This window comes from Doryrhamphus excisus, chromosome 6 (genome assembly GCF_030265055.1).
Source record: "Doryrhamphus excisus isolate RoL2022-K1 chromosome 6, RoL_Dexc_1.0, whole genome shotgun sequence".
Lineage (NCBI taxonomy): Eukaryota > Metazoa > Chordata > Actinopteri > Syngnathiformes > Syngnathidae > Doryrhamphus > Doryrhamphus excisus.
In genome coordinates, this window is record NC_080471.1 from 13,446,127 (window position 1) to 13,457,297 (window position 11,171).

The following is an 11,171-nucleotide window of genomic DNA, read 5'->3' on the forward strand; positions in this document are numbered from 1 at the left end:
GTTAACGTTTACACATTTGGATCTTAATGAGGGTTTTAAGTAGAGCTACATTATGCAAAAGCAAGAAGGGGGAGTGTGACAAAAAGTAATTTGAAAAAGTAATGTATTGAAAATAATAAAGTGAAATAGGCTGTCTAACAGCTGATCAAAGGTAAGACTATCACTCAAAAAATTACAAAAAAAACTCCAAAATAGAACAAAAACATTTCTCAGTAGGCCTCAGTAATGAGTAGCTCCACTGTTCTTGTTAAACACTTCAAAAATTGGTTTTCCAGGAGGAACATTGCTCCAAGATGGCTTCACCAAGAGCATCAACTGTCTGGAACTGATGGCCATTTTTTATAAACTTCCCTTGCCATCCATCCCCAAATGTTCTATATGGGATTTAAATCAGGGGAACATGCGGGATGGTCCAAAAGAGTGATGCTATTCTCCCTGAAGAAGTCCTTAGTCAAGCCAGCATTGAACATAACCAGTCTGCACGTAACCATCCACCATTTGACGACCCTGAACCACTTGAAGCTCAATGGAAAAGTACTCCAGATCATGATCGATCCCCCCCCCCTCTGGTGGAAACCATCTCAGGTGGGATCTCCTTGTCATACTAGTAACATTGGAAGCCATCTGGATTTTGGCTTTTATAGCTTGTGACCACCTTTGTTTATTTTATTTAGTCCAAAATGTTTTTTTTTTATCTCACTTAAAACCTCATTAAAGGTCCAAATGTGCAAAATGCATCGTCTAGAAATTTTTCAACTGGTCTTTAATATTTGATCAAGTAGTAACATCAAAACTTCAAATCAAAAGGTGCTTTCCCTACCAAAAAGCAGAACCTCAAAGTCAACTTTGGTTAGAGATGGAGTCGGATTTAGGCAGTGGTGGTCTGGCTATGGATAGGGGCAATTGCCCAAGGCGGCATTCTCCAGGGGGCGCCTTTGTCATTTGGATTTAAGTAAAATTGGACTTCCTGATGAAAGATGCACAGGGAAGATCGCTGGGCAAATTGCTGCCCATCATAGATGCCAGCCACCCTCTGCAGACCTAAAAACGTCTTTGTTTCCTGTGCTATCGAACTCTATAATGCCTTGCTACACTAAAAAAAGTAAACAAGGGCATTTGTTTAATTGATAAAATGTAAATATGTTCATTGTAAATTACTTTAATGTGTTTATACACACATAACATGTCTGAATGAGATTCTAAGAAAAACATTTTTGCTTTTAAATAATATAACACACTTACGTGGAACCTGTTGACAAAATGAATTGAATTACATTTCTGAGTGTAGGAGGGAGGAGAAGGAAAGAGCGGGTTATGGAGGGAAGACTGAAGATTATACATAATTACCTACATACATACCTTTTTACTGTGTGTTGTGTTGCTGATACCTGAACCTTCATTTCGGCAAGGGCACACGTCCAGGGCATTGATAAAGTTCTATATCCTGATCTCTAATGTATTTCACAGTACATTTGTTCCTGTAACGTTCCCTACAACAAAAATATATACTGTGCATAAAATAAAGAAGTTGCTTGTGTAATCATTACATAGGAGATATTAGACCTGCTTATTAAAGCTGCAGCTTTTGTCGCTTTGTTTTGCAAATCCTCCAGTTTTGAATCAATTAAGCCCAAATCCCTCGTGGCCGTGGGAACACAGCACCTGACTCTTTGCTCCAACGTTCACTCAAACAGGAATCAGATAATCCACTGAGTCCAATCCACTGAATCCATGAAAGCATCGCATTACATCACAGACTTGCACAAACCTTTACATTTTTAAGTCAGTGCAGTCAGTTTAGCCTGAAACGCAACAATGAAATGTATGATGACTCAAAAGTATAGGAAGAACCTCACACTGCACATGCAAATGTCACTTGAAGGTAAATACTTGTGCGAATAATTTAACAGCAACACGTAAACAATCAGCTGCCTTTATTGGAGCATGACCTGTCATTATTTGGGTTTTTTCAAACTTTCAGCTTTTATTGGTTTCTGGACCAGACCCAAAGTGTAAGAATTTGATTTAATGTAATATGTGGCGATGATGCAACATCAATGAGATCATTCTCACCTGAACATAAAATGTAAAAATACAACATAGAATTTATTTTTATTTTCAAATGACAAGACCGTTATAGATATATTTTTTTGTCCAAAAGACAGGATGTGATCATCACAGAGTGCTCCCCACTAAACCCTCTTCCTTGTTACATTCTATTTACACACTTTACTTATCATCCACAGTGGAAAAAAAGCATTGTTGGTCCTATCCTTTGGATTGGCAAACAAATACAGAATAAAGGTTATAACCTTTTAGAACAGCATTTCACACAATTATTTCACGTTTAAAAAAAAAAACAAAACAGCATGACCATATAAGGAAATGGTGAAAGAAAAAACCGTGAAGAGCAAAGGCCATAAAATACTACTTTATGTACACTAAAATGCACTCTACTCTTGCAATGGTTCAGTCCTGATTGTGCACACGTTGGCAGGCTAAAGGGTCATGCTCTACTGACCTGATGAAGAGGATCCACATAAATAAGAAGCTGCAGTAACCACGCGGTGGTCGGAGATTCACTGTTGACAGTCTTTAATAGTCCCAATATTCCGAGCACTACAGAAGTGTCACACCCCAGGGACAGACTGGCTGTTGTAGTCGCTGGAGTCCATCTTGAGGATGTAAGGGATGATGCTGTCGATCTGCACATTGCCGATGAGGCCAGCGAAGAAGAGCTCCTCTGTGACAGCTGCACTGATCAGCCGCAGGGCGGGTAGACGCAGCAACAACTTGGACAACCTGGAGCAACACAGAAACATATGTTTATTACACATCAAGGAGTTTGAGCCTTGTTTGCAGACAATGCTAATGTCTATTGAATATACCTGGGCGATATTTAAATATTGATATTTAAAAATATTGATATTTCTTTTAAGCATGATATCAAAAACAAGCATATCTATATAGACTGGATTTGATGTGGAACATCTTTTTAGCTGTTTTCATACAGTATCTTTAGAATGCAGAGAAAAGAGATAGACATACGTGTTCACATCTGACATAAGGATTATGTATGAAAATTTTATTTTGCAATTTTCCTTTAGGAAAGGCTTTCAAACAGAGTTGGGAATAAGGACAGTAAAAGCAAAAAACTTACCATTTCTTTCCACTATGTCATGTCGGAAATGTAATGGCTTACTCGATGATTATATGATGTCTCATCAATGTAACATTACTAATGCCTAGTGGCTAGAATACAAGACAAAGTTGTATTTCAATATTTTTTTTTATATTAACAATAACCCACAGTCAACCACGAAAGAGCGGTCATTAATTCCCCCAAAAACGTGATAAGGGTGAGGGAGTAATGTTCGAAAGACATGCAGAGTTAGATATCCGTGCAGAGTATTCAGACTAAATGCACTTTGAAGTTTCATCCCATTGCTGTTGTCCACATGTACAGTATAGACATTTTATGTTCAGTATAATCCAGTGTTTGCAAATCATGTGAACAGGTGAAAAAGACTAACCTATAAGTGTCCTCTGGGTATGTCCTTGTTACATAGTCCTGCAGCTCCATGTAGGCCTTCTCCTGGAACCTCTCTATCTGTGGAGTATTGTCTATGCCAGGGTGATCTGATACAAACAAAAAACGTAAACAAGTCAGCTCATCTGTCTTTGTAACACTGCTCCATTATATAAAACTCACCAGGGCTGAAGAGAACAATGGCTTTGAGGAAGGCATATTCGTAAGCATCTGGAGATAGCTTGGACATGCTGTTACAGAACTCTTGCAACCTCCAGATGTGCTCCATTACTATCTTTACCCGCTCCTGGGATAACTTGTCTGTTGGACACCATGAGAGAGAAAACAAACATGGCGACATGAAAACATCCATCTGTACATTTTTATCTTTAATACTGATTTGGAACACATGAAAAAGTGAAAAGCAAATAATAGCTTGGGCATTTATTCATTGTTTAACAAATATAAATCAGCAATACAACCAACACGGAAATAGCAATAAGAAGCAAACGGCTTAGCCAGCATTAATACTGCTGACGAGCTCCTTGCAAACAACAGTATGGCAATTGTTTCACACCAACAGCCATTTTTAAGCGTCTACAGAAGTAGATAAAGTCTTGGATGTTGACCACTCGTGATTCTTGTGGAGTGAATAAAAGAACATCAACAACAGCCCTGAACAGCCACATATGTTAATGTCTAGGTTCTGTTAATGAGCCGGTGACTATAGGACTCTGCAATAATTATCTGTAGCACTTTAAAATGCGTACATTCTAAATAATGTAAGACTGTTGAACAACAAATAGCTGGAGGTATGTTATTTAAGAAGATGTCTTATACCTTCCTGCAGGCTGTTCTGCAGATGACTGATGATGGCACTTAGAATGGTACCGACGTTCATAACGTTGGAACACTGGGCAAGACCCAAAGCAAACAACTCGTTCCAGCAGGCTTTCATCAGGTTGATGTCATTGTCATCTTGACTGCTGTAAAACACACACACACAACAAGGTGAGTAGTCACAACAAGTGCTCTGGAAGATGCTGTGGAAAAGGAGCATCTATGACTTACCCCAAGGCTTGGAATGCAGGTATTGAGCGTGCCCAGTGCATAGAGAGAAAAAGAAGGCGTGAAGCTGACTCACAGATGTAGTTGACGTTGAGGTACTCTGGCACAGGCACGGGCATCATAAGCTGTAGAAGCCAGGTAAAAAATGAGCACACCAGTGTGACACAAGGGAAGAACTATTCATTTCAGTGATGATGCCTTCACTGTACCTTGAAGGGAATATGACTGTCGGACAGCAGCGAGCCTTCCAGCTCCAACACAGGGCCAGACTGATCTCCTGACATTAGCTGCATGGTGGCCTCCAGGTTGGTTCCTGAGGAGCCATCTCCAGCATGTAGGACTTTTGCCAGGGTGTCAAAAGCTCTGAACAACACACAGGATATTATCTTTAGAACATTATATGGTGAGAAATATTGTTGTGTTGTGTTTTTAGTTAGCAAGATTAGGCAAAAAAATACACTGCCAATTTCTATTAAACTTTCTGGGTGTACCATACCATTACATTTTGGTGCAAGTGGAAAATCAAGTTAATATAGAAAAGGTCCCCCCACCCCAGAATGCAAAGGGTAGAGTCCATTTGTCTTTTTTATGTCATCATCGGGAAGTAGATAGCTACTAACTAAACCGTTCTGCGGCCCTACGTCTGCGACTGATGCATAATTGCCAGTGCTCCACGTTTTTATTTTAAGATGTGTAACAAAGCCTCGTATTAAACTGTCCTACAAGAAGTGTTCGGCTCATATAAAAGGTCAGCTCAACTCGCTAGCTTGTCATTTCCGTCACAGTGGAAGCTCCCACCTGCACCACAACAAAAAATGAAATGGGGCTGTTGTCTGACATCCCGAGTTCAATCACACCCTCGGCCATCTCTGTGTGGAGTTTGCATGTTCTCCCCGTGCATGCGTGGGTTTTCTCCGGGTACTCCGGCTTCCTCCCACATTCCAAAAACATGCTAGGTTAATTGGCGACTCCAAATTGTCCATAGGTATGAATGTGAGGGTGAATGGTTGTTTGTCTATATGTGCCCTGTGATTGGCTGGTGACCAGTCCAGGGTGTACCCCGCCTCTTGCCCAAAGACAGCTGGGATAGGCTCCAGCAACCCCCGCAATAAAAAATGAATGAATGCTGTCTGAAATCAAGGGTGTTCAAAGTGTGGCCCACCAAAACACTCAGCAAAAATGGGCAAAATACACCAAAAAGGCCAAATGTAAATAGAACAAACTGAAATGTTGATACTAAGTATTGAACAAGTTATATATATATATATATATATATATATATATATATATATATATATATATATATATAAATAACTATCAATGTGGCCCCAGTCACACCCTCATCTTAAATCATCCAGTATGAACCAGCAAGTAGCTTGCTAACATGGATCAAACCTTGTTGGAGGTCTGCTGAGTGCCATTTTAGTTTAAAAACAAACTCCTTCATATGCCTCAGCACAGTAGAGCCCCTTGACGTGGTCCAAGATAGGTTTATTTTTAGTAAATTTCATGAAGTCCTTAAGCACGAGACCACATGGCCCTGCAGAAAATCTTATTACCCAATGACAAAGACAAATGAGCCTCGAGATTTCTTCCTCATGCTCCTGTGCATTTCCATTATATGCCACAAACCAGACGCTTTCAAACCGCTTAACTCACCGCGTGATATCGCTGGCTGTCTGGTCATCTTCCTGCATGTCCGTCATGGAGCTGTCACCATTGCTGAGTGTCTCCACGCCAATGAGGTCGTTGCTGCCGTCGCTGGCTTCTCTTGTCTTGTTGAGGTGGGCAAGGGACGTCACCACGTTAGCCAGCGTGCCAAGGTCACCTTGGGAAGGGTCGTCATGCTGAGGAGGACACAGAAAAATTTGACAGCAGCAAAAGTCTGAAGAATAATTACACTATTAGATTAAAATCAGTCACAGGTACACAATCTCATTCCATCTAATACAAGAACTCTAGCAAAAATTCTGCCTTTATAATAACAATGCTCAATTTTTGATTGCTACATTTAACAATCATTTTATTATTATGGGTGTGTTTTGATCCCTTTCTTTAGCTACGTGAAGGTCAAAATATTAGAAACACCTCACTACAATGACAAATGATATTATTAAGGTATTAAATGAATAACTCCCTGACTGTCAATCAAAACTGAGGAATATCTTTGCAAAAGCAGCTCTTCTAAGAGAGTCTCATTAGCGCTCATTTGGGTGTGCCCAAATTGATTGTGTGAATATAATCATTTATAACATAATATACAATATAATTACATTGTCTGGGGAGGCTGGAATCAAGATGGTATTTTCCAACTTAGGGAACGGCTGTTGGATGTTGAGCAACATGCTGGACTCCAGCAAATTGGTAGACCTGTTTGTATAGAGATTTAACACATCCAAAATTACTTGATCATTAAAAAATATTTTAAGATAAACATGATTTAAAGTCGAGGCTGGAAGTACCTGGAGGTATCTTTTTCAGTCACAAACGTCGGCGTGGCTGCCAAAGGGCTGCACAAATTCTTGCGGATGTAGATCTTCTCTGTGGAGGCTGCACAGTTGACAGATTTCTCTCTGGTGGGCACATCCATAGGCTTCCTTTCACACTGCACAGCTACAAGGCAGTACAAGAACATCAGTCCTTCTTGTCACATTACAAGAGACATTTGACTGTTGATTATACATTGAGGTGTCATACAATCCTGTTTCATGCCCAGTGCGATGCAGCGTTGCAGCCGACAGTACTGGCAGCGGTTTCGGTGAACCTTATTGATGGCACACTCTCCGGAGCCCCTGCATGTATACACCAGGTTCTTCCTGATGCTGCGTTTGAAGAAGCCCTTGCAACCCTCACAGCTGACAGCTCCATAATGGCGCCCTACCAGAGGGGCATGAAAACAACATCAGTGAGATGTTTGTCAGTAAAAAAAATAAGCATTAAAATAAGCATTCATCAAAGTGAATTCCAACCTGAGGCCTTGTCCCCACAGACAACACAATATTCCACAACTGGCTTGGAAATAGACTGGTCTGAGCCCTCGGTTACAAACTGACAAACAAACAGAATGCTGTTATTCAATCTCGACCAACGACTTGTTATTGACAAGACATGGCTGACCATGAGTCATAAGCCCTTAGCCATAAATCTGGATCCATTGGCATCCCTGAGCAATACCTGAATCTGCTGTCCAGACAGCTCGGGGGAGGCAAACAACAGCTGGTTGACCCCGGAGCTGTCCGGAGTGGTGAGGATGACCTTGTTGGGGGAGCCATCCTGCCGGGCCAGGATGAACTGCTGCTTTACGGGAGAAGCTGGCTCAAGTGCTGTGACAATCTGGATCTTCTGGCCTGTCTGTGGATCGGTCACGATCTGAAAAGATTAGATTGCAAATTTTAACTGAAGCAAATAAGTCATTAGTCATGAGCACTTTTTTCCATAACAGTCCAATATACTACTAGGTGTTCTTTGACCCTTTGATCTCAATTCATTAACCCTATTATGCTCAGGTTTTGGTCCTTTGTATTGGGTTGTGGATTCCTATAGAGCAGCTGCACATAACCCACACAAAAATCTGTCTAGATCTTCCAGAATCTGAACCTATTCCGGCTTTATTTCCTTGACTTTCCAAAACGGTCTGTTTTAATTTATTCTACCCACGGCCACCACTCTGGTGTGATTGGTCACACTCCCAAGCGCTCTTGAAGACTTTGGGATTATTGAAGAACCCCGCTTTTTCATTTTGTCGGTATAGGAGCTGATAATAAATCAATAAACTTGCTACCTACAGCTGGCACTTTTGACTCTTCAACATACCATGTAATGTTGGAAGGTCATCGGACTTCAGCAACATTTTGGCGGATAGTCCAGCTTCGCCCATGTTCAAAAACAGTCCATATCTTGTTACCTCACACCACTTTTGCCCGATGTATCACTCTAGGCAATTTTGCTGTCCCTCAAACACACAAACACGATAATACAACATTCTAGCAACAGTTATAGGTTAGAAAAGTGGAAAAAGCATAATAGGTACGCTTTAACTGAAGTACAATCTATGAAGTCGAATGCCTTTACAGGAAAAAGTTTACTTTACAGGAAAAAGTGCTGTCGCCGTTTAAAGTGTTTAACTTCTTTTTAAACTTGTAAAACAATTAAGAAATAGGATTGGGCGATATGGATCTTAGCATATAGCATGATATTTTTGGGATGTATCACAATATGCGGATATAAAACAATATTTTTTTTAAATTCAACTGAGTCTTGCATAAAAAGCTACAAACCTTAAGCCTTAATGTAATTAAATACACTTGTCTCAAATTGTTAAGCACCTGTATTTATAGGTAACAAACTGACTAACTTTTCTAATGAGATGTTAGCCTCGGCACAAACTACTACTAAATTTTCAACAAACTGTAATGCCTGTGCTTGTGATTAAGGAATAAGTAGTCACCCATGCAATATGGAAGATATTTTTATGACACTCCCGTTTTCTTTATGCAGACATGGGGCAAACTGTGCTCTTATTTTGAAGGACAGCCACAGTGTGTCCCGTGTGTTTGCCTGAAATGCACATCAATATACGTATAAAATATTTGATACTTATATCCTATATATTTGTGGATTTTGTAACTCTTTTAAGTGAAAATCAATCAAGACACACATATAAATTCAGCAGAAGTCACCCTTACAAAAAAAAAGTTTGAACTTGACCTTCTTGGTGGGGTTGCCCCACCTGCGTTAATTATATTAACAGTGGCGAAGTTAACTCTCCACTTGAATGTTACCTTACCTGGATTCGATGTCCCAAGGACATGTTTTTGTCTGCTGTTGACACAAGTTGGATCCTTTGGGTCTGCCCATCCATGCTGGTACCGCACACATCAACTTACGGCCCTGACTCACCTCTCTGCCCCATTAAGTGCACACCTGGGGAGGAAATAGTTAGCCTTCATATCTAGTTTTGACCATTTGCGGTTTTTAGTCAAAAATAATCTGGTTTGTCTTTGTAGAAGCATGTGGACATTACTACAATTATATAATTGCATTATTCACAGTGTGCAAACAGTCAATTATTGACAACGAAAACACAAAAATGCACCACATCAATACCAAAATGTGTGTACTTTGTTCATGATTCTGTTTTTACGTATGTTGTCAAAATGCCATATCCTTCCCCTTTTCTCTTCCTCTGGCGACAACATTCTGAGCACAATTTAGCCTCTATTAATACAGGATTTTTTTAATGTAATCTCGGTCACAATTTGAACAGCTTAATCCTCTCTGTGAAATATTTAGGCTGCATTAACTGTAACCAACTAATGTCTGTGGCCTATGTTAGCAATTCGGATGGGGGCTAGTGCAAAACAGACAATTAAATGCAGATTATGTCGTCAGCTAAATGGCATCAAATAACGGGGATGAGTGTCGTAGCAACGCATACAGAAACGACCCTGTCTGTTTTCCCAAAAATCGATACGGAAGATAAAGTATTTCTTTTCCTGTGGGTGAAAGGTCAACATTGAAGGGTTAAAGCATGCTAGGGCTGCAGAGGCCCGTAGAAGCGGAAACATAACGTTGACAACGACGGTGGTCGCATTTTATTTTACTTTATATATTCTGCCGCAGAACATCAAAAATAGGATTATAATTATTCAGCAGCGACTTTTGCGTCAGATGGTGTTACATTCCCATTCTGGCTCGTTGCTGTTTGGAAACTAGCAAGCAAAGCTAACATGGCAGCTAACGTCAGCTAGCTAACCAGCCAACTAGCGCGGCTACATAGCTAATAGATTGCAGGGGGGCAAATATAACATAACCATTACCGATGTGTGTAAAGTAAAGCTAGGTAACCAACCTACTGGTTGTGCGGTTATATACTTACTTAGTGCCGTTGCAGGGCGCGGGGGACAAGAACGCTAACGGTGCTAGCGGCGAACCAATGGCAGCGTCTGAGTTACTGAGTTCTCCTTCGCCTTTGATGTGGCCGGACAGTGGTGTCGCTAGCCAAGCTTCTCAGCATACACATTATTAAAAATTCCTTACCTGTCTAGAAGTTTGTTTCGTGTCAAATATCCGTGAAATTAATATATATATATATATTATCCGCTTTGCTGTGCTTGGTGGGAGGGTCAGAGTTCGTGACCTTTTTTCTTCTTCGGGAAAACAATCTGGCGCATGCGCAGTTTTGTTATGATGTTATTAGGCCTAAGAGTGTAACAAGGAGTTATTTTTATGCTTTAGCTTTGATTTTAGTAGTACGTTGATGACAATATATTAACTTAACTGCAATTGGCAATTTTTGAGAATTTTTTAAGTTAAAAAGGTGTTAAATGTATTCTGATTACATTCATTATCAATTTTCTATACTGCTGGTCCCTCATTGGTCTGGGGTGTGCTGGACCCAATTTCAGTTGACATTTAGGCGAGAGGTGGGATATATCCTGGACTTTTCACCACTCACTGTACACAAACAACCATTCACATTCACACATGGACATTTTAGTCTCCACTTAATGCATGTTTTTGGATATGGGAAGAAGCCTGTGAAAACCCATGCAAGCATGGAGGAAAATATACA

The 11,171-nt window shown here is 40.3% G+C and overlaps 1 protein-coding gene across 2 annotated transcripts; it reads right to left on the bottom strand.

Annotated features, from left to right (window-relative positions):
• Nucleotides 1–1,917: 1,917 nt before the first annotated feature.
• On the bottom strand, nt 1,918–10,780 carry nr2c1 (nuclear receptor subfamily 2, group C, member 1). 2 transcript variants are annotated; one of them, XM_058075919.1, is made up of 14 exons: nt 10,637–10,780; nt 9,384–9,520; nt 7,772–7,966; nt 7,567–7,645; nt 7,295–7,474; nt 7,060–7,210; nt 6,871–6,967; nt 6,257–6,444; nt 4,807–4,960; nt 4,601–4,722; nt 4,370–4,515; nt 3,713–3,850; nt 3,534–3,639; nt 1,918–2,802 (listed from the first exon to the last, which is right to left on the bottom strand). In XM_058075919.1, the coding sequence occupies exons 2-14, from the start codon at nt 9,456–9,458 to the stop codon at nt 2,631–2,633; spliced, it is 1,803 nt and encodes a 600-aa protein (XP_057931902.1). In that variant the 5' UTR covers nt 9,459–9,520; nt 10,637–10,780; the 3' UTR covers nt 1,918–2,630. The 2 variants fall into 2 exon arrangements, with proteins under 2 accessions (XP_057931902.1, XP_057931903.1); XM_058075920.1 differs by lacking the exon at nt 10,637–10,780 and adding an exon at nt 10,476–10,630.
• Between the last annotated feature and the right edge of the window lie 391 nt (nt 10,781–11,171).